We start from the raw sequence: 21,049 nt of genomic DNA, 5'->3' as shown, positions 1-21,049 counted from the left end.
TCCACCAGCATCAGTGGGGACGTTTTGCTTTTAGTGTTCTCCAAGGCGGAAGACAGGCCATCTGCTGATGTAAATAAGAGCAACTCTGGTGCCTGAAGTTATGTTACACTGATTTAAATCAGCCCTTCGCCTCCAAGATGAACCACTTCTCACTGATTTCTCCCATCAGGAGCCGGACCCGGAGCTCGTTCAGCCCAGGTATGGCGTGCTGGGAAGGAGCAGCCCTGCTCCCCACTCTCCCCTCCCCAGTACTGCTCCAGGCCTTCTGCTCACAGACCTCCTGATATCCTCCTCTCTTCAGGGGCAGAGCCCTGGAGCAAGAAAAGAGTGTGATGAGCTGCCCCAAAACATGACAGATTTGGAGGGTTCGGAGTGCCATTTGTTTCCTCATTTCAGGAAACAAAACCTGGCAAGAGCAAAGTGGAGTAGGGCCTTTTATTCCATCTGCTTTGCTGGCCTCGCTCTGGAGATCACAGCCGGGGACAGAAGTCCTCGCAGGGCCCCATCTGCCTTCCCTGGGCTTCCTCGTTCATGCCCACTTGGGCCTCTGACATTCTACTCTGTTTTTCTTTCCTTGAAAATGGATAGGGAATTGGGAGCCGCTGTGCAGGAACGCGCCTGTTCCCTATTACAGCTCCACCGGGGCTGTAACACGATCATGCCTGCTCCATACCCACACAGATATTTATTTATCCATACAGGCTTTCTCCTTGTTTTCATTAAGTTAGGCAGAAAAGGTTAATCTTTCTTCTGCTAAAGCTTCAAAACCAACCAAGCTAAATAAAATATGATTTCTTTCATTTCTTTTCTAAAGGACACTCTCTTTTTCTTTTTTTTTTTTCCCCCCTAAGTACCAGAATGAGGTCACAGTCAGAGATGCCACAAGAGTAAATTGAAAACAGGTTGAAAAAAAAACAAAAGGCAGAAAGACAGAGAGAAAACCACAATCAGAAGAAAGTGGCTGGTAACGTTGCAGGGTTGGTTCAATTCAGTCTAGTAAAGAAGCTGTCGAGACAGAGATGTTGGTGCCTTTCTGCTTTCTCCTTCGTGATCTTTCTAGGAATCTCCAAGGTCAATCTCAGCACAGGTCTCTCTTCTACTCTGCCATTTGGATTCACAGCACCTCCCTGGAGGTGTGGGAGCATCTCTGAAGGGCCCTTTTGCTCCTCCAACCTCACCAAGGCTCCTGGCCCTGCTCTCTTCAGTTCAGTCTGGTGGAGCTCAGTGCCATAACTCCATTGCCTTCAATGGGATGGATGGTGAGCAGTTCATCCCACGTGCTGCCTGAGGCTGCTGGCCCGCTGGCACAGGTTGCAGTGGATGGAAGCTGGGTTACTGTCCACCAGAGCAGGCATCCTTTGGGTTCCTTGTTGTCTCTCCCAGAGCCATCACTGTGGCTTGACCTACAGCATGCCTTGGTGTGAGCAGCTTTGGGCCATTAGACTGCAAAGCTTCACGCAGTAGAGCTAACTCCCAGCAGGTTCCAAGCATGCTGTTATTTCCTTCTGTTTTGGGGAGAACACTGACTCACTGTGACACCACAGCTAGTATAAGAGTCATGTTTACAAAACAGAAGAGAGGAAGTTTGCCAAACTCCACAGCCCCATCTGTAGAAGAGGATGAGGCACAGTGAGGAGTTGTACTGGAGAGAAGGAAAATGCCTGGAGAGAGCTGCATCTTTCTGAGGGTCATTAGCAGAGCAGAGATTGGTATTCTAAAGCTGCCTGGGGAGCTGGGTGCTTTGGGGCTGACCGGTCTTGGGAAGGCAATGGCATGGAAGAGATTCTGGCATGAATTTGGTGTATGATTAGCCCAGTGCTGAGCACTATTTCTCCACTGCCTGTAATCAGTGTGTGAAGTACCTTCTTTGGCTCTGTGAGCAGCACTTAATATAGTGGCACTGAGCTCCGGTTTGGTTTTCTTGCCATTGAGAAGTGAACACAGGTGAGGCATCCTCACAAGAGATGGTTATTTGTCCTTGATATCTGTAACAGCTCATTGCTTTATTTAGTGTGACATCAATTATTTATTGCTATTAATGAAGGGCACAGATGTCTGTCTGGTCAATAAAATATCTCCTCCTCCACAGAGATGATCTACTTAGCTATCATTTACTCTGCAGAGAATCTTTCTGAATTCTTACTGAAATTTAATAATGCGAGCAAAGCTACTCCAGCAGTCTAGAAGGACTGCGCTCCAGGGCTGCTCTGGGAGGCTGAAATCCTTCTTTATATTTGCTGGCGGGGTGTGTGAGAACACAGGTCCAGACGGGAAAGAGAAGCTCCATTGCTTTCCATCACAAGCTACTTATCCATATAATCCCTTTTATAAAATGATCAAACTCTATCCGAAGAGATAGTTAGGTTATTTGTCCTTCTCAGGAGTAGACCATCTATTCATCTCCAATTTACTTTCTTGTGCCATTACCGCCCATTAGCCTAAATATTTAGTTTCCATCTGAGCCCCTGCCCTGGTGGTGCATTCTCAGAGCTGCGTTCCTCTTCTTGCTCTTTTTATCTCTCTGCATGCATGCTAAACTTGTGCCTTTTGTTATCTCCCTGTGAAGCCTCCTCTCTTGCTTTTTCCCGTGTCTTGTTCGTGAGCGTGGCGGAGCAATGCAACGCAGTGCCCTCCTGCTGAGCCCTTGTCTGGGCTTTGTGCAGCCAGCTGGGCACTGCTCTCTTGCTGCAGCACCCCAGGTCCACTTTCACTTGGTAGGTTCATGGTCTGTCATCCTCTTGCAAGGCTGGCAAACACACGTGCTGCCTTAGGTATATCCAGCTGACAAGCTCCTGGTCTGCGTCTAGGGGCTGACTTGTTTTTGGTCCCAGGGCAGTGCAGTGACTGGGTCGGATAAATAGCCAGCTTGCAAAGAGCAGGGTCCAAGGGAACCAGGAAAGGAAATGAAGAAAGTGCTGCAATGAAAACTCAATAAAATGAAACAAACACCGACATCTTTAGTAATGCTGTAGGAGCTGCCAGACAGACTTGACCCAGGGGCTGGGTAGATGGCTATGAGTGCTCCAGAGGAAGATGTGGGATGCCCACAGAGACACCCATGGGATTGTCTGCCCTCCATGAAGTTTCTTTCTCATCCAAAGAGCAGTTGTTTGAGGTCTGAAGAGGATCAAAAGGTCTTTCCATAGTTCAGCAGCACACTCTGGTGCTGTTTTCTCGTTACGTGTCAGTGATTCATCCATGGTGACAGTGTCCTCAGTGACTTCTGGTGACAAGGAGTTCCCGAGCCCAACCCGATGTCATAATGGGAAGGGATGGAAATGAGAATTGGAGATGTGCAGTAGAGTGCTGTTTGTTTATTTAAACCATCACCCCAGCGCTGAGGGACTTGCTGAAGGCTGTGCAACTTCCAGGCAGTGACTTTTGGGCTGCCAACCCAACCTGCCCGCTGAGTTGACCTGGGCTGTGGTACAGCCCCAGCTCTGGTAGCCAGGGTAAACTCTGGAACCTGGTGACAGCTGCCTGAAAAACGTTTGGAAAGAACAAGTCGTGCTGGGAGCATTAAAATGAATAATTAAGGCTTGGATTCCTTTAGGGAGGAAAAGTATTTATTGCTGCTCTTTTCTCTAGCCAAGGGGGACATTTGTTACTGAATTGTGTATCTTGAGACGACTCAAACACAGCCTGGGGGGGCTGAGGAGGATGGGTTTTTTTCTTCTACCTGGGTAATCCGGCCACACAATGAGGCTTTCTGGGCTGGGCATACCAGTGGGATATTTCTTACAGTCTATACTGAGAGACTAGACTTGTGCTTCACTTCAGTAGTCCTCACTTAATTTTGCTTGCAGAAGAATAAAGGGAGAAATGTGCTGAGAAGGGAATTTTCCAATCTCTGCTGCGGTGCTTTGACATTTACACGTGCACGAGTACCCAGTGCTGCAACTTGGGCCCAGCTCTGCTGATCCCAGCAGCTGCAGCCGCCCTCTCTCTGGTTCTCCAAGGGCACAACCAGGGCAGCTGCTCAGGATTTGTACTGCTGGGTACCTTGAGCTTTTGGTTACACGGATGCAAAATGGGAATGGAATGCTCAGCATCTTCAGTGCGAGGAGCCAGCTTGCACAGCAGTGAATAATCAGGTCCAAAGAGCTTAATAAATGGGACATTTTCAGTTTCAGCTGGGTCGTGATCTAAGCGTTTAATAAGCTTTATAAACCAGAAGACAAAAAAAAAAAAAAAAAGTCTTTCAGTGGTTTTTTAATTGTTATTCTTTTTCTTTGAATGCCTGTAATGGGGCAAATGTCCTTCAGTGCGGCTGAGCCGAGCGCTGCAGCAGTCAGCTCCAGGAGCCGGTGGAGAGCACATGAAAGGGAGTGCAAAGCTACTGATTTCCACTGAATGAATAAAAAAATAAACAGCACATTGAAAGCAATTACATCCAAGCTCTATAAACGTCTCCTTGCTTGATAATCTCACATAGCTGAAACATATTTCACAGTGACAGGGAATTTTTGAAAAAGGCCATGTCCCTTTTTGAGAACTGGAAGTGCTCTCAGGGCAGGAGGGCCCTACTGAGCGTGGGTATCTGTGCTGTCCCAGGGACATGGGGCCCTCCTTGGTGGTGGTCCCACATGTGTTGCTGCTGTGCTCGTTGAACACTTTCCCAAGCTCTGACTTAGCACTGGGCACAGTTTCTGCTGTGGATCCCAGTTACAGCTCTTGGCCTGAATGTCTTTTCTACTTGCTTTGTGCCCAAGCAACGTTCTCCACATAGACGTGGGGCCATTCCTTCCAGCTGGATGTTGTTGCTTCCCCTTAAGCTGGGCTCTGTAGAGATGTTCCTGCATTATTTTGTCAATGTCCAGTGATAATTTGCCCCTGTACTGATGTTTTGGTCTTTCTCGTCTCTTTGTTCTCCAGGAGAATCTTTAAGCTTTGCAGATGATTTGCTTTCTGGCCTTGCAACGTCCTGTGTGGCAGCGGGTCGGAGCCATGGAGATGTCCCTGAAACCAGCCTCTACTCAGTTATTTTCAAGTGCCTGGAACCAGATGGTCTCTACAAGTAAGGAAAGGCATGTGGGGAGGTCCTCTGGGCAATGGGATTACCTGATGGTTATTATCCTTTTTGGTCAACACAATGTTACACCACACAGTGGACAAACAGTGAGGCTGTTGCTTTGGGTGTTGGGCTCAACCAGTGAAATGGAAAACCAGTATCTGCCAGTACAGCACTGGAGGCACTGGGAGCCTGTGGGAGACTCCACTTACATGTCCAGTGTGATGGGCTTCCAGGTGCGATGAGTTTGTCTTACATGGGCAAACCAAGCTGATGTTGCACACACTGGTCATGTTCCTGGTCAGATGAGAGTGCAAGATGTCAAGGATGTGAGAGGGGCTGCTCACATCAGTTGCTGTTTGTCTCACTAAGACACATGTACCAGATTGGAGAGTTCAAGCACCAAGTTCACCTGCCCACCATCCAGTCACTTCTGTAGGGATGCATGGTCACACCTATGCTGATGTTCTTAATCACTTGGCTCATCTGAGATAACACATATGAGAACATGAGACTGGATTTTTTGTTTGAATCTTATGAAGTAACTCGTATCCAAAAGGATAATTTCAGCATCCAAGTATTGACTTCTCTTTCACTGTAGTTTGAAGGGTGTCTGATCAAGAAAGTAGGAGTAAGTTTCCATGGGAAAGAAGAGCATGTGGAGATGGATTGAAGGCAGGGACCTGAAGGCGTGGAGGAGACAGAGCAGAGCCATGAGGCAGACGCAGCAGCGTGCTCCCCATTATATTTTTAATCCCCCAGAACGGGACAGTGGACACTCAGCAGGTGCGTGCTGTATTGGAGCACACCCATGTTTTCCTGTCCTCATTGCTGCAGCCATGGCATCCTTGTGATGCTGAGGAGTTTTGCTGCCTATATCCCTTGGCAAGGTTGTTGTAACTGGATGGCCTTTGAGGTCCCTTCCAACTGAAGCCATTCTGTGGTTCTGTTATTAATGATTCTATCCAAGAGGTCCCAAAATGCTGAAGTCTGTGGGAAGGACAATGCCAAGGAATTCAGTCAGCTCTCTCCCATTGGAGAGCTGAGATCTTCAGACTCTTCTCTAGCCGTGGCATCCTCTGTCCTGTGGGGGCTGGCATGAATTGGGAGAGTCGGAGAAGAGGAAAAAAAAGAAAAAAAGAAGAGGAATAAAAAGGAGGCAAGGAGATGAAGGAGAGACAGAGTAAGCAAGAGAGAAACATCCAGAGCTTAATGTCAGAGCGACTGTAATAATTAAAACACATTTTGCAGTGAGTAATGAAACTTTTTATGGGACCACAAAAGCAGTTAAAGCAAGAGCTGGCAAATGGTCTGTCAGCGAGAACTTTTTAAGATCTTGATTAATACTTTCCCTTTGCCTCCCCCTCCACCGCCCTGAAGTTAAATATGTTGACAGCCTCCAAAGATGGCAAAGCCTTTATTTTGTATCTCTCAAGTAGAGTGTTGTCCAGGAGAAGGCTCCTCTCTCCATTTCGTCATTTTAAATGTTTTCTTGTTAAATATCTATAATGGATAAATATAATTATTAATATCACTGGGAACTGAGTCGCTCTGAAAAGGTGCCAGGGAAGGCCTGGAACAAGTGCAGAGCTCGCTAATGACCCGCTGCCCATAAAGTAGGTTGTGAGCTATCAGCGATTGCAGCTGCCAAAGCGCCAGGCGCGGGACGAGCTGCTGGGTTGGATGGGGGGTGTGGGGTTGGGAGCCAGGAGATCTGGCTGCTTGGCAGCCCACACTGCCAGATCATCTTCCCCATCTGCTGGGCAGGGATAATGGCGCTCACTCGTCTCTTTGGGGGCTCTGTGATCTAATTCCTGATGGCTATAGAGGGCTAGGAGAGCTTTGGGTGGGAGGCTTTGTTCAGGGTTGTGTCATCCCTGTGGCCAAAGCCAGGCTTCTGCTTCAAGGTCTTGCGTCACACTGCTGTGGTGGGGACAAGCAGGGCTTGGCGATGCCCTGTGTCCTGGGTTTGCTCCTGGCAGGTGTCTCAAGGCGAGGGACAGCAGCTCTGCATGGGGAGCCAGCAGGCATCAGTCCCCTGGCACCTGAAGGCTTTGGCCCTATTACTTCTGCAGAGACAGGGCAGAGTTGCTGGGAGAGGACAGGGTGATGCACAGATGCATTGGCTCTGTCCACTAGCTCATGCTCAGCAGGGCTTGGCGTCCAATTTTCAGGACTGTTCACGCTGACATGCATATGTACAGGCACACGTATGTGCTGGCATGTGTGGGGCACAGACCTGCTTTCTTGGGCATGCAAAACATGTGCACACACACACCACATCCCCCTTTGCTCAGCATCTGCTGCTGTGTGCACCAGGACACCTGCCTGGACCAACACTCCTGTGCTCAAAGTGTTTGCAAACCCTGCTGTGCTTGCACATCCAGTGCACACACGTTTGCTCCAGCCTGAGAGCCAACCAGAACGTGTTTACTTAGCATCTGTGCATTCTCAGATACATAAGTACACACATTAAATATTCTTCTGTTCAGATGTCCATACAGTTGCGACACAGCATGAAGAAAGCCAGAACAGTGAAATGTGAGGCTAACACTCTGTTCTGAGCCCGCGTGGACATAACATCAACAGAAACACGGGCACGAGGTCACTTCTGAAATTGAATTTCTTCTGCTTGTTTCATTTGTTTTTGTGGGGAAAAAAAAATAGCTTTGTTGGAAGGCTCCAAGCTGGTATTAATCCTGATTGTAGCAGCTCGGCAGGGATCTGTGCTTTTCTCCAGGCTGGTAGGTGAGCACACAGATCCTGCAGCATTGGAGCTCTTCAAAAGCAAATGCTTTTGCTTGTTCAGTAGTCTGAGGGTACCACTGAGGCGGGGGGCTGTGAGATCATGGGAGTCTCTTCTGCTTTGTAAATGCATCTGATGTCCTGTCCCATTTCTTCTGTAGTACCTACGGCAGTTTCACTTCTGTTGGCCACTTGTTTGGCATATTACCACCCTGAGATCAAAGCCGGGCTTGCACATGAAAAACAAATCCAAAAAAATGCTCTACAAACAAGCAAACAAGCAGTCGGATTGATTCCTCTGCTTTTGAGACTTCTGTAATTTGAAAACACGCACTAACAAAAGGAGAACTGATTTCTTTGTCCTTTGCAGTTTCAGACTGACAGACATATGTTTCCTGTCAGCCCTTTTCTTTCCCCTGCCTGTAGTACACTGGGGTTGAGATGATGGAAAGTAGTCCACTTCATCAAGGCTATATGTAGCCATTGGCTGAGGTATATGGTTGATGTGGATGCCCACACGTGGAGGTTAAATTCAGCCTGGAGGACTGACCTTGCATAGCACATGATCCTTACGTAGTTCAACAGCCCACAAACCCAACAGTGCTCTTTGCTGCTGAGACAGAAGCTTCCCTTGTGCGTCCCACAGCCTCCCTGAGCCTCCAGTCCAGCTCAACTATCTCAGCTTCTCACCTCCCCATCCCCTGGGTGCCTGGGGATGCCTCTTTGCTGAGCTGTACCTGATGGGCTGCCGGAAAGCAGCCCTGCCAACCCAGCACGATTGTTTCAGATGCTTGGGGAAACACCAAGAGCCAGAAATGGAACATTTGGAAAGGGAAATAAACCCCCCCTCTGGCTCCTCTATGGAGCTGCAGTCACCAACCTCTTCCCTGCACCACAGATACTATAATTATAGATTAGATTAAATCCCAATGTTTCGCTTTATTTACATTCCTGACCTAGCCTATTCATTTCCGGTGTTTGTGCCAAGAATCAGCACAAAATTTACTGGAAATAATATGGAAGTCATCAGGATCCCTCCCAGAGCCTTTCTTAGGAAGTGTGTTCATGCGCTGACAAGGAGCTCAAATTTACCTTCCCTTTGCTGGCCCACATAGGGTTTCCCATGTGTGATCCCAAACCAGCCCAGGGAATCTGGGAGAGTGAGTTTCAGAAATGTTGGGAAGGTGGATGAAGGTCAGGTCCTCCAATGGGATGGAAGTGGATTTAGAGCTCAGAGCAGCAACGCAAGGCTCCTGGCCAAGACTCACATGCCCTGCTCAGCCAGCACGGATGCCTGTTGGCCTGGAGGCCACCTCCAGCATGGCTGGGCTTAGCCTGTCATCACGCAGTGAAAACACTTCTTTTGGGTGGGTGTAAGGAAGGAGACAAAGTGGTTGAATGTTGGGATCCTTTGTAGCACTGAGAGACAGCGATTGCAATTCAGCAAAGCTGAACGCACTGAAGGAGCTGGCTCAGAACATGACTGATTAATGTTGAGTGACCTCTGCCGTATGCATAGCTGGGATAAAAAGTGGAATGGAAACCCTTGGTGCTCAAGTGTCTGCTAATGCTGGCAACAGTCTGCTGCTCCTTATATGATACTAATTGTTATTGTTGGTCTTCCATCAGGAAGACACATGAATGAGTGCTGGAGAAATCAGAGACAGATCCCAAATAGCTCAGTGGCATGGGTTAAAACACATCTGTTACAGCCCTTGGCTGAGTCCCTCATGTGCACAGGAGCTGTGCTGCTTCACTGAATCTACCTCTTCTATTCCACATGCTTTCCAGCTTCCTGAAGTTAAGCAATGTATGGCTGTAGTTTCTTCTCAGGCATTCCTGGCTTGCAGAAACTCAAGCCAGGCAACTCAGGAGTTGAACAAGTGCTTGCTAAATCCCAACTTCTGACTTCTGGCTCTTCCCTTCTCAGCAGACCAGGGTTACTTCAGAACCAGGCTGCCCACACATTGGCTTGGATGTGCGTTTCTTTTTTTGCTGAAGTAAATCCAACACTGAGCAGTCTGAGCCCACGTGGACTTTGTGCAGATCCCTGTAGTGGAGGAAGATTGGTCCCCTGGGACCTGGTCTGTACAGGGAGGACAGAGGCTCAGCACAGTGAGGAGACAGTCTCTGCTAATGTCAATGACATCCCATGCATGTTGGACTCTTGTTGAAGTTTCTGACGTTGATGTCTTTTATTACCACCCTGTGTGGAAGCATACATGTATGGGAGCCATGTGAAAGACATTCCTGCTTCCATCATGTCAGGCAAGGTGCAAGAGGCTCTTCCCAACTTTGCCATTTGCTCCATGGGGTGATGTGAGCAGATCCCTTTGTCTCACTCCCTCTGTTTTTCTGTTCCTTTGGGCTGTGAGCTCAGGTTAGAAGCTGCTCTTGCTATGGACAGGGCTCTGAGCAACATGATTGAGCTGTAGGTGTTCATGTCAGGGGAGCTGAACTAGATGGCCTTTAATGGTCCCTTCCAACTCAGATGGTTCTATGACTGTGTCTGTGTCCACCCCAGCCTGGCTGACTCAGAGCAGGGCCTCCAGGAGCTACTGCAGTGTGTCTGTTCCAACACTTGCCGTTGCCATTCTAAAAGTTGGGTATGTGCTTCAATCCTCCTTCACATCCATCTCCTAACAGTGTCCAGCTGCCTGGGACATATCTGGCATCAGGAGCTGCCTTTCTGCTGACCTCTGTGGAGCCTTCTCCCTGTGACCTGCCAAGCACATGAACATCTCCTCACTTTTTGTTGGAAAAGCCAAATTATCCTTCCCAAATTCTCTGCTTTTGCTCCCACCTCGTGCCACAAAGAGAAACAGAACAGCCTTTGTTGCCTCCTGCGGCCAGCTCCTCCCCACCCTTTCCTCAGGACATCCGGATTGAAATAACATTCTTGGTGGTTTTGTTCTGAAATCTCTTGGCACCCAAGCTCCAGCCTTGGCTGGGTCCAGGCCCAGTTGCATCTGTCCTCTGGGCAATGGGAGGATGGCGGGTGGAGGGAGCGAGGAGGAGGAGGGGGAGCCACAGCCTGATGGTTGGTAGGGAATTGCATCTGGAGAAGTGTGCAAATGGGGGATTCTTCCTGGAAATGGCAGTGGGGTGGAGAGGAGGGGTTTGGCCTGTTGGTCTGCTGGTAAGCAAATGGACCTCTGCTGTTCCACCTCTTCCCCATCATGAATTTACTCACCCCTTACAGTTATGGACTTGGAGAGTATTTTTATCTCCCTGTGTGTAGAAACCTAATGTCACTAACATAGATCTGTCCAAGTCTTATCCTAATGACTAATGGCAGAGCAAGTACAAGAGATGCAATATAAATACCAGCACAGATACTGCTGGCTTTGATTTGCCTCTAAGCTAGCAAAAGTTGCATTGTGCTGCTGTGTTGGAGCCCTTTGGTTTGTTCTTCAGTTCTCCATGTTGCATAGCACTTTGTTTTCTTAAGACTGGAAAGCTGAGGACAGTGTTGATTTGATTCTTACAGCAGTGTTGGGGTTTGGACCCACTTCCCTTCTAGGACAGAAGGATTGTACTGCTTGCAGTGCATGTTTCTTTTATATTGTACGGGAGAAGCGAGTCAGGACATGGACAAGAGGTTTTGTTCTTATTGACCATTTCTTAGCAGGGGAAACTGAGGCAGGAAGCAGCAGTATGCCTTGGGCTGGAGCTGAATGGAGAGCCACGGGATGCCTTCACTCACACTTCACCCAAGCCCCTCTCTTCAGGAGAGCACGTCAGAGAGTTGTTTCTTTACCCAGAGGCTGTGCAATATATCATACACAAAAGTGGGGCCTCATCTTCTTAACGTCCTTGGGTGGTCTGGGCTGTAGATCTGAGAGTTGACATCAAGAAAGTCAAGGCATGCCCCTGAAAACGCTGCAGACTTATTTGATGTCTCACACTCTCCTTGGTTCTTGCCCTCAGTGTGTTTCTTTTTCCCTAGCAGAGCCAATCTGATAGCAGGATGACCTTTCTGCACAGCAGCAGTGCCGCTTTGCCAGCTGCAGTTCCCCCTCTGCTGCCAGGGCTCAGTGGCCCTGTAGCAGCTCAGCCTGATCTTTGCAGATAATTCAAGTTTTTTATAGCCTAATTCCAGCCTCAGGAGAAACAAAAAGCAGCTCAGCTTTACCCATAAATACACAACAGGAAGGATATGACATGCTGCTCTGAGACTTTGCTGTTCGGGTACAACTGCACCCACAGGGTTGATCTGAAGACAGAGCTGTACCCGGACCAAATCAGCTCCCAGAGGCTGGAGATGTCAAGCTTAAAAGACAGCACTGATCCAAGTGAAAACATAAGGCTCAATATCCTACCTGTGCATCGTTCTTTCCACAGCCTGAAGGCTTTTTGCCTCTAGGATCTGGATCATTCGCAGTAGGTCTTTGAAAGTGGCTTTTGAGTTGTTCCTTGGGTTTGGTGATTCTTTCACACCAACGAGTTTGTATTTTTCTCTTTTCAGCTTTTCCTTTCTTCAGCTCCTTAGCAGGGTATATTGAAGGTTCTGAGTGCACCTGGGCACTTCCAGGCTGGTTGGGCCTGACCCAGATCCTTCTGCAGTGATAGGATGTAGTATTTTCCAAGACCATGGTTAGCCTTGGGCTCAGATGATGCAGCAGGAATGTCATAAGGCATAGCCTGCAATCCCTCAGCTGCAGCTTAACTCTTGCTTAAAAGCAGATCCCACATTTTGGGAGCTCTTTCACTATGTGCTAAGACAACAGGAATCTCTCCGCTGCACGGGTTCAGAGCCCTCACTGCCTGTCTCAGGCTGTGTTAGTGCTCAAGTAGCCAAGTGGCTACTGCTGAAACTAGGTTTGCAAAATTTGGGCACCTCTAATTTGAGAGCATCATCCTCAAAACTCCTGTTGACTTCTGCTGAATTTGTGATCGATTTGATTGGCGTAAAGTGGAGACACTCAAATTCATTGAGTACCCTGGAAATAGCTGCTTTTTCCTGAGCTTTTCCACCTGTAGAAGAGAAGTGTTAAAAATGACCTTTGCTAAGTGTCCAGAAGGCTGCTTCAATAGCTGTTGACAGAGAGCTTGAGGAGATGAAATACACTGACTAGAACATCTCACTTGGGGCTGAGTGACATCATTCACTGTGATTTCCCTGTCACTGTATGTAAACTGCTCCTCCCTTATTGATCAGATGATGCCCTTGCAGCCCAAGGCAGGAAGCCCAGTGTGGCAGCAGAAGGTAAGGATGAGATTCATGAGGGATGCTACTTCTTGGCTTTCTGTCCCGTAATCTGAGCTTGGCAGATCCTGGCTGCCTACTGCTCCAGTCCTTTGCCACCTTGGACTGCCAAGGACAGGTATATTGCCTTGAGGAGCAGAGTCCCCAGCTACACATGTCCTCATCACTGCTGGTCACCTCACACACATACACACTTCCCTCTGCTCATCAGGACTGAGATAAATTTGATTATACAGCAATATGGTTTCTGTTATGAAAAGAGGAAAGAAAATACCCAGGCTTTCACTGAAAGCCCTTGGAGCCAAAGCTTATGTCATAATTTAAATGTTTCTAAGAAAAGACATAGAGGGTGAGGACTGCTCTTTGTTCAGGGAATGAAGGCTGGAAGGCATAGGAGGGCAGGAGTCCTCTCGTCCCTGCATGAGCTGGTGGAGCTGTGGAGATCTGCCACCACAGGAGTTGTGCCCAGATCAAGAAGGCTGCCTTCACTGGCGGATGGTTGCCAAATGGCTGAGGCCATTGTTTGGGCAGCTTGTTGCTGACCCATGGGGCTGTAGACCTTCTGGGGTGTTCAACCTTTGAATCAGAACCTATTGCTTTCCTTCCATATTTGCTGCTCTTGATTTCTGCTGGGGAAGCCCCAGGGCTGTGCATAGAGCAGGGACCTGAGCGACATCTGTACACACCAACCCCTGGCATCATCTTCTCCTTCTGAGCATCTCCTGCTGCCCCATATTTATGGAAACAGCCTCAGCTCTTAATCTTGTTGCACAACCCCAAGCAGAAATGCCTGCTGCTGGGCTGGGATGCTTTCATATAATTTTTTTTTCTGTCTGGTTTGCGTCATTGCAACATCACAGGCTTCCAGCCCTTCCGTGTCAGCTTTGTATTTGCTGCGGAGCCAGGATGCTGGGATGCGCCTTGCACGCACTCCCCGGGAAGTGATGGGCAGGAACAAGCACCCTGAACCAGAACACTTCTTCAGTGCCCCTCAGCACGTCACCCTAAAGGCATGAGGGAAAGTGTTCCAAGCTATTAGGGCTGCCACAAGTTGTGCTTCTGTCCTGCGCAGTATTTCTTTTCCTCCCGGAGCATCCATCATGCACAGCCAAGGGCTGAGGAGTGTCCCAGCACAGGCAGACTGCTCTCCAGTGCCAGTTGCTGTCTCCATAGCTGCAACTTCTTCCCTAATTGTGATCTTAGCTGGACCAGAGTAAGGCTGCGTTGCTGCCAAAAGTCGCATCAGTGCTGCTCTCCTTGCTTTTGTGCCCATAAAGTAAATTGAGACAGAAGCTGGACTCTGTCTGTTGTTCACTGGCTCAACCTGCTTCGTGGCCATCAAGGCAACATGTGGGAGGCTGGTGGAAGCCCCTAGGGTTCGTGTAAAACTCATAGTATTCTGTCCCCATGGGTCATGGTGTCCGTCTGTCCTGGACCCACATGCGTGGAGATGTGTGACAAGGACTGGTGGTGTGTCTGTCCAGTCCATCAGCTTGGAACTGGGACACCTCTTTTCTGGGAGCTTTTCCATACCAGTAGCAGGAATGAATAGCTTAGCACAACCCCACACCACGTAAAATCACCCTGCAGTCCCCAGCCCTTGCAGACCCCCTGCTGGCTTTCAGCTCTACCCATACTTTGTACCTGCTGTACGTGGGATTGTTTTCCAAAAGGAAACTCGAGATGAAGCATTAACTCCATAAGGGCCTTTCTGTGCAATGTGCAGGGTTTAAATATTTATGTTGGCAAAAAGAGTGTAACAGGCAGCTCAAGATCAGAGATAATGAAATTGAGGTGTGCGGAGACACAGGGGGATATAGAAACAGAAGGGAGGGGGACCCAAGTGGGTTGTAGTGTGCACGCACAGGCAATTGCTTTTGTTTTCATTAATACCCACCTGTTTGGGGAGAGGGATCCAACCACATTGCTGGGAGCTTTGCAGCACGTGCTGGGAGGGGAACACGTCCCAGCCTTGTGTGGTGGCCATCCTGGTGGCATGCGGGGACGTTCCAATGAAGTGTGTCCCTGAATCATTAATAGCACTGTTACAGGATCTCTCACTCTTCTAGATGGCTGCAGTCAGGGCTATGTACCAGTGACTGTCTCTGATCAGGTAGTAATATGGTTTGTGTTTGTAGCAGAAATGCTAAGTCACAGCTTGAAACAGTGATTGAGCACCTGGTGGGAAGCAGGGCCAACCCAGGGCAGCACAGGTGTATGCAGTGCAGCTGAGTGACCAGAAGGGATGGAGCCAGGATCCACCCCCCTTCCCAGACCTCATTTAAGGGTTGGCAGGGGGAGGGTTGAAGTTGTGTTTTTTTTTGTTTGTTTGTTTTTTTCTTCTCCCCCCCAAAGATTGCTGTGTACCTGAGGCCTTCTGAAGGTAAGCAGCTTCTTTCCTTTGTTTCTGTGCCTATGGCTGTTGAGTTTGAGCAAATCCTCACTTGTTGCTGCCTGGGACTTTGCTGCCCTTCTGTCATTGCTGTGCTTTCTGTCATGTTATAGCATTATGTGGAGGATTCCATGATGGGTCAGGAGCTGTTTCTTGCTGTGGCAGCAGCACACTTAGTAGGGAGGGTCCGTGCTAATGTGAAGCCTTTCAGTGATGAAGAGCCATGCATGGGGAGGGCTAGGAGAAGGGGAGCAGGGAGGGAGGTGTTGGTATGGGCTGCCCAGGGAGGTGGTGGAGTCGCCATCTCTGAAGGCATTAGAATGGTGGAGATATGGCACTGAGCAGTAACATCAGTGGGCATGGTGGAATGAGTTAGACTTGGTGATATTGGATGTCTTTTCTAGCTTAGATGATTCTGCACTGTGAGGAGTGGGCATAGAGGATGCTGCAGGGAGAGCTCATTCCATTGCAGGAGGGGAACAAGGAGCTCATGCAACAGCGAAGGGTGCTGCTCTTTCTCAATTCATTATCTTTACGAGACAACTACTTCTCTCTCCCCACTTGCAGTGAATCCCCCCAGAAGTGGGGGGAGAGCCCTGCGCCATGCAGTGGGACCACAGCCAGTCGTGCAGCCCCCAGGGAGGTATGAAATGAGGCATGAATGGAGTGTTAGGAGAGAATGGAAACTCTCAAGCGGCTCCCAGGCCGGCTCTGTTGCGGGGGGTCCCTTACTCACGATGACAGCACTGCCTCTCATAAACATGCATTTCCTCATCCCCGTTTGTTTCTCTCTCTTGTGCAATCGCGTGTACCAGACGGGAATGGGAGTGAGTCCCAACGGTACGTGAATGTGTCACAAAAAGCCTTCCCACCCTGCCACCAACGAAGTAGTGAGAAATAACAACAGGATTTGAGGGAAAATGGAAGGGGGAGGGAGAAGAAGAGAGAGAAAGAAAAGATGGGGAGCTGGATGGGTTTGCTACCAGCCATGAGTTGTTATGAGTGTAAATTTGAGGGCATGGCTGTGCTGGTAGTTCACAGTGTCAATCGATGCTCAGAAGTCCCCATTGCACTCAGTGCTGGGCATCCTCCTGGGAAAACAAAGTTGCTTCCCCAAATGACTACTGGGTGGAAAAAAGGGACAAAAATAGGGGAAAAGTGACTTGGCTGAGACGACACAGTGCTGAAATCAAGAGAGAAGCTCCATCCCCTGTGCTGGGCTGTTTCACTTGGGAAGTGAGAGGATCACAGCTCCTGTGCTTCCCTCCCATTGATCATGCTGGGCATCATCCAGGCTTTGCTTCCAAAATAACTCTGTGAATAGATCACAATCAGTGTGAGTTGTGGTTTTAGGGTGTAGGGGCACCATGCACAGCAAATCCCCTGGGCTGGGGCTGATGGAAACAGTGCTGGAGCCCTCACCTGAGCTCATGGGCAGGATGGAGGAGCAGGGTGTCAGCTCAGAACAGCTTTTGGGAGCTGCAATCCTTGCTCCTGCAGCAAAAAGCAGGAGAGGAGGCCTGCAGGAGGGACGATGCCTCTGGAGCATCGCTTCTGGGCACTTCACTGACCCAGCTTACTGCATGCTCTGTCACAGGAGCGCAGTGGCTCTGTGCTGTGGAAGCAGGGTCCAGCCCCTCAGAGGCCATCTGGGGGTAGCAGAGTTCGCTGTCAGGGCTGCTCGGCCATATAGCCACCATTTCAATAAAGAAATGATTAAAAGGGGGTGAGGGGGTGGTGTAGAAAAACCCAAAACATCTGTTTTACTTCAAATCGGGTAAGATTCCTTTGCTCGGGAGGAATGTGTAAATCACGCCGGGCTGGGAGATGTACATAACCCTGCCTGAAAGCTCCCTTGCACTTCAAACGAATTCTAACGTACTTACTGGGATTTTATTTTTATTATTTGTTTTGCTCCCCCACCATCACCCCGGCCCCACTGGAGCTGTGAGAACCGTGTCCCCTCCAGCCAGCAGGGACCGGGACCTGGCCAGCATCCTTCTGCTGGGTGCACGGTGGGGACAGAGCAGCGCAGGGTACAGCCTCCCCTCGCTTGGATCTGCCTTGGGTTTTGTGAACGGAGGCATCCCCCACCTCCCAGCCCCATTGTGTGCCTTTATTGTTGGCAGCCTTGGCTTTGTTTGATGCCTAGGGCAGGCAATGCTGGGGGACAAACCCAGTGGAGATGGGCTGTGCTGGCGGGGAGCACGCAGCTTCCCCGTGCCGACCAGCGGCGGTCGGTGCGACCCGTCGCCTTTCTTCTCGGGCTCTCAACTAGGAGGCCCTATTGTGGTGGCTTATATAAGAACAGAGAGCCATCAACTCGTTTGACATAGACCACCCACCACTCCTCAGATGACACTGGCTTTTGAAGTCACTACCAGTCTGGGCTGGATTTCAACCAGCGGTCCAGATGGAAGCCAAGCCCCCAGGAGGATGAGAACAAGCCCCACCAAGGGGAACTCCTGGGGTAGCGAGCTGTGGAGTGTCTGGTTCTTGTTTAGAAGGACTGTGAGGTTGGGAGGGGGAACGTTTCCTAATTTGCCAAGGGTCACCACCTCCCTCTCCCCCCATCTCCCCGGGGCTGGCCGTGGCCAAGCTTCGAAGAGCATTTGTAGGTTAAGTGGCTGGGATGGTGAGCTGCGAACATTTCCATTGTGGAGCTCGTCAGGGGTCCAAGGCCGCCTCTTTCTCCTTTCTCCCTGGCACAATGGGAGGAAGAATCTGATTTATTCCCCCTCTCCTTCTGAACAGCCTTGTCATGTCCTGAGCTGCAGTCATGATGGGAGGAGGAGGGCTGTGCTCCTAACGTAGCCCAAGGCACAGGAACCCAAAGCAGTGTCCTTTCGGAGGCCCACCTGGTGTGCTGAACTCATGTGCTAATGCTTTCAGATGAGCTGAAAGGTGTCCAGCTGCAGGTCTGTGTGTAGAAACAGAGCCAAACCTCAGAGTGATGGCTTACCTCCAAGCGTGTAACACTGGTGGAGCTTGGGCAGGAGGCTGTGGGGTGCCCAGGGCTTTACTTGGCATCTCAGGATGAGTCCCAGCAAAACAGGGACCTGACATTTGGCAGATCATTTGGCAGATGAATGCCAACTGCTTGTGCTTAGCTAGAGGCAGAAGTGCCAGTGTCTACCAAAGAACACTGGGATTCCCCTCCTAGGTGAGCTGGGGCTGTTTGGGACTTTGCCGGGTGGAGGGGACACCTTGCCCAGGCCTTGGAACTGGCAGTGGAGTGGTGAAGATCCTGGCCAGTTCTTGCTGTGTTGCTTCTGTGAGCACATCTGCTAATTCTCATCTCCACAGCCTGCAGGACAAAAGCAAGGACACAACTGCCAAGAAATCCAGACCCCCAACTCCCCTCTCCCTTCTCTCCTACTATGATGATAGTTTCCCAATGATTCTGTTTTTTCCATCATCATCTCATCCGCACTGTTTGGGTGCCAACCCCCGAGGGTCTCCTGTGGATCTTCATGGTAATATATGACTGTGTTTCCTTGGTGTGAGCATGGGAGCAGAAGCCCCAGAGTTGTGACACTGACTGCATGAATGTTATTTTATGTCAGGACTGATGCTTTGGGCGTGCTGTCCCTCTCCAGTGCCAGGGAGCTGTTCTCTCATCCACATTTCATCCCCACCAGCAGTTTTGTCCAGCACAGCAGCACTTCTTTCCATGGGACTTGCTCTGCTCTGTCTCCATCCATGGTGTAAAGCCCCAAAGCATGAGCCAGGCACCTGCTGGCAGCATCTGATGGTTGCTGTTTTATGTACTTCCAAAAAGCACCTGACACCTGAGGCATGTGGTGCAGGGACACTTATTTCCCTCCATCTGACAGCTGTGCTCTGGGAGGCATTGGTGGAAGGGTACAGCAGGGATCACCCAGTGTCTTGTGAAGCTTTGCTCTAACCCCAAGCAGAGGTATGAGCCCACCTTGCCAACGGGCACTGCAGACAGGCACAGTGTGAGCTCTCAGCATGAAATGGGGCCAGCAAGGGACAGGGAAAGTCACTTCTTCCACACAAGCCCTCTCTTCTCAATGTCTGCTTGCTTTAGATTGAGAGGTGAAGGCTTTAATTTGTGCTGGGGGAAGTTCAGGTTGGATGTTAGCTAACTTCTTTTTTTCCTCAGAAGAGTGGTAATGCACTGCAACAGGTCTTCCCAGGGAGTGGTGGGGTCACCATCCCTGGAGGTGTTCCATAACTGTGGAGATGTGGCACTGAGTTGATGTGGTCAGTGAATGTGGTGGGATGGGTTGGGGTTGGCTGTGGGGATCTTAGGTCTTTTCCAACCTTAATGATGCTGTGATGGTTTCCTTCAGAGGGGTGTTGATCTCATTTACCTTTCTAAGTTCTCTCTGATCGCTGAGTTGATTAACTAAAATACAATCCTTCAGCTGGACCAGGAAATGAGAAGTGTTGGCAAGAGCACATCATGGCTGAACCACTTTGCAGAGGCTGGGCCCGTATCTCAGCATGATGCTGGGCCCTGGAGCAGCACAGAATCACCCGGGTTGGAAGGGACCTCAAGGATCATGTAGTTCCAACCCCCCTGCCTAGCAAGGCCACCAAACACACACATTCAGATCAGGTTGCCCAGGACCCCGTCCAACCTGGCCTTGAACACATCCAAGGACGGGGCATCCACAACCTCCCTGGGCAGCCCGTTCCAGGGCCTAACCGCTCTCCTTGTAAAGAACTTCTCCCTAACATCCAACCTAAATCTTCCCTCCCTCAACTTGGATCCATTTCCCCTAGTCCTGCTGTTGTCAGCCCTTTTGAAGAGTTTACTCCCCTCCTGGGTGTAGGTTCCCTTCAGGTATTGATAGGCTGCAATGAGGTCACCCCGCAGCCTTCTCTTCTCCAGGCTGAACAAGCCCAACTCCCTCAGCCTGTCCTCATAGGGGAGGTGCTCCAGCCCCCTGATCATCTTAGTCGCCCTCCTCTGGACCCTTTCCAAAATCTCAATGTCTTTCTTGTACTGAGGGCTCCACACCTGGACACAGGACTCCAGATGGGGCCTCACAAGAGCCGAGTAGAGAGGGACGATCACCTCCCTGTCCCTGCTGACCACCCCTCTCCTGATGGAGCCCAGGATCCCATTTGCCTTTCGAGCTGCCAGAGCGCACTGCTGCCTCATGTTCAGTCTCTCGTCCATTGCACCCTGCCCTGTCCCCCATTCATGTGGCACAGCTGGGTTTTTGCACAGCCACTGTGTGTGTGTGCAGCCAGCAGCTTGTAGGCACTCGAGCACTTTGCACGGGTGTTTGGCAGATGCTGTAGTGTTTATTGGACTCAGACCCTTTTCCCTGCAGCCCAGCCAGATCATAGTGGTTCAGCATCTCGTGGAGCTTCACAGGATGGCAAAAATGTTTGTTATTTCCTTAGGATGGGAAGAAATCAACTGCCAGCCCAGGAAGGTCAGCACAGAAGTCCTTATCTGCCTTCCTACAAATAAGGATGATGAGTAAAGCACTCAAACGTTGTCAGCATCATGAGATGGAGTTAAAAAAACTATGAGCCAGCGTTGTTGTCTATAAATAAAGAACATGTTCTGGAGTTTCATTCTCAGCCTTGTGGTTTTGGGCCTTTAGAATTTTGTTTTTTTGTGTTGTTTTCTTTTTTTTCCTCTGCATTGAGAAAGGCAAGAAACATATTGTTCTTTTTTTCTTTTTTTTTTTTTTTTTTTTTTTTT

At 49.6% G+C, this 21,049-nt stretch overlaps 1 protein-coding gene across 1 annotated transcript in view; it reads left to right on the top strand.

Moving 5' to 3' along the window:
- The window catches only part of ASTN2 (astrotactin 2), a 257,225-nt gene that overhangs the window by 224,609 nt on the left and 11,567 nt on the right, over nucleotides 1-21,049 (top strand). The window contains exon 20 of the mRNA XM_042830923.1: nucleotides 4,876-5,017. Coding sequence (XP_042686857.1) covers nucleotides 4,876-5,017 — 142 coding nt within the window. The remainder of the gene's footprint in view (nucleotides 1-4,875; nucleotides 5,018-21,049) is intronic.

The sequence above is a fragment of the Centrocercus urophasianus genome, unplaced genomic scaffold, assembly GCF_019232065.1.
Source record: "Centrocercus urophasianus isolate 14NV4802_14NV808 unplaced genomic scaffold, USGS_Curo_1.0 seq_34, whole genome shotgun sequence".
In the NCBI taxonomy this organism is placed as follows: Eukaryota; Metazoa; Chordata; class Aves; order Galliformes; family Phasianidae; genus Centrocercus; species Centrocercus urophasianus.
Note: the sequence above shows the minus strand (reverse complement) of the source record. Positions and strands in the feature narration are given on the sequence as shown.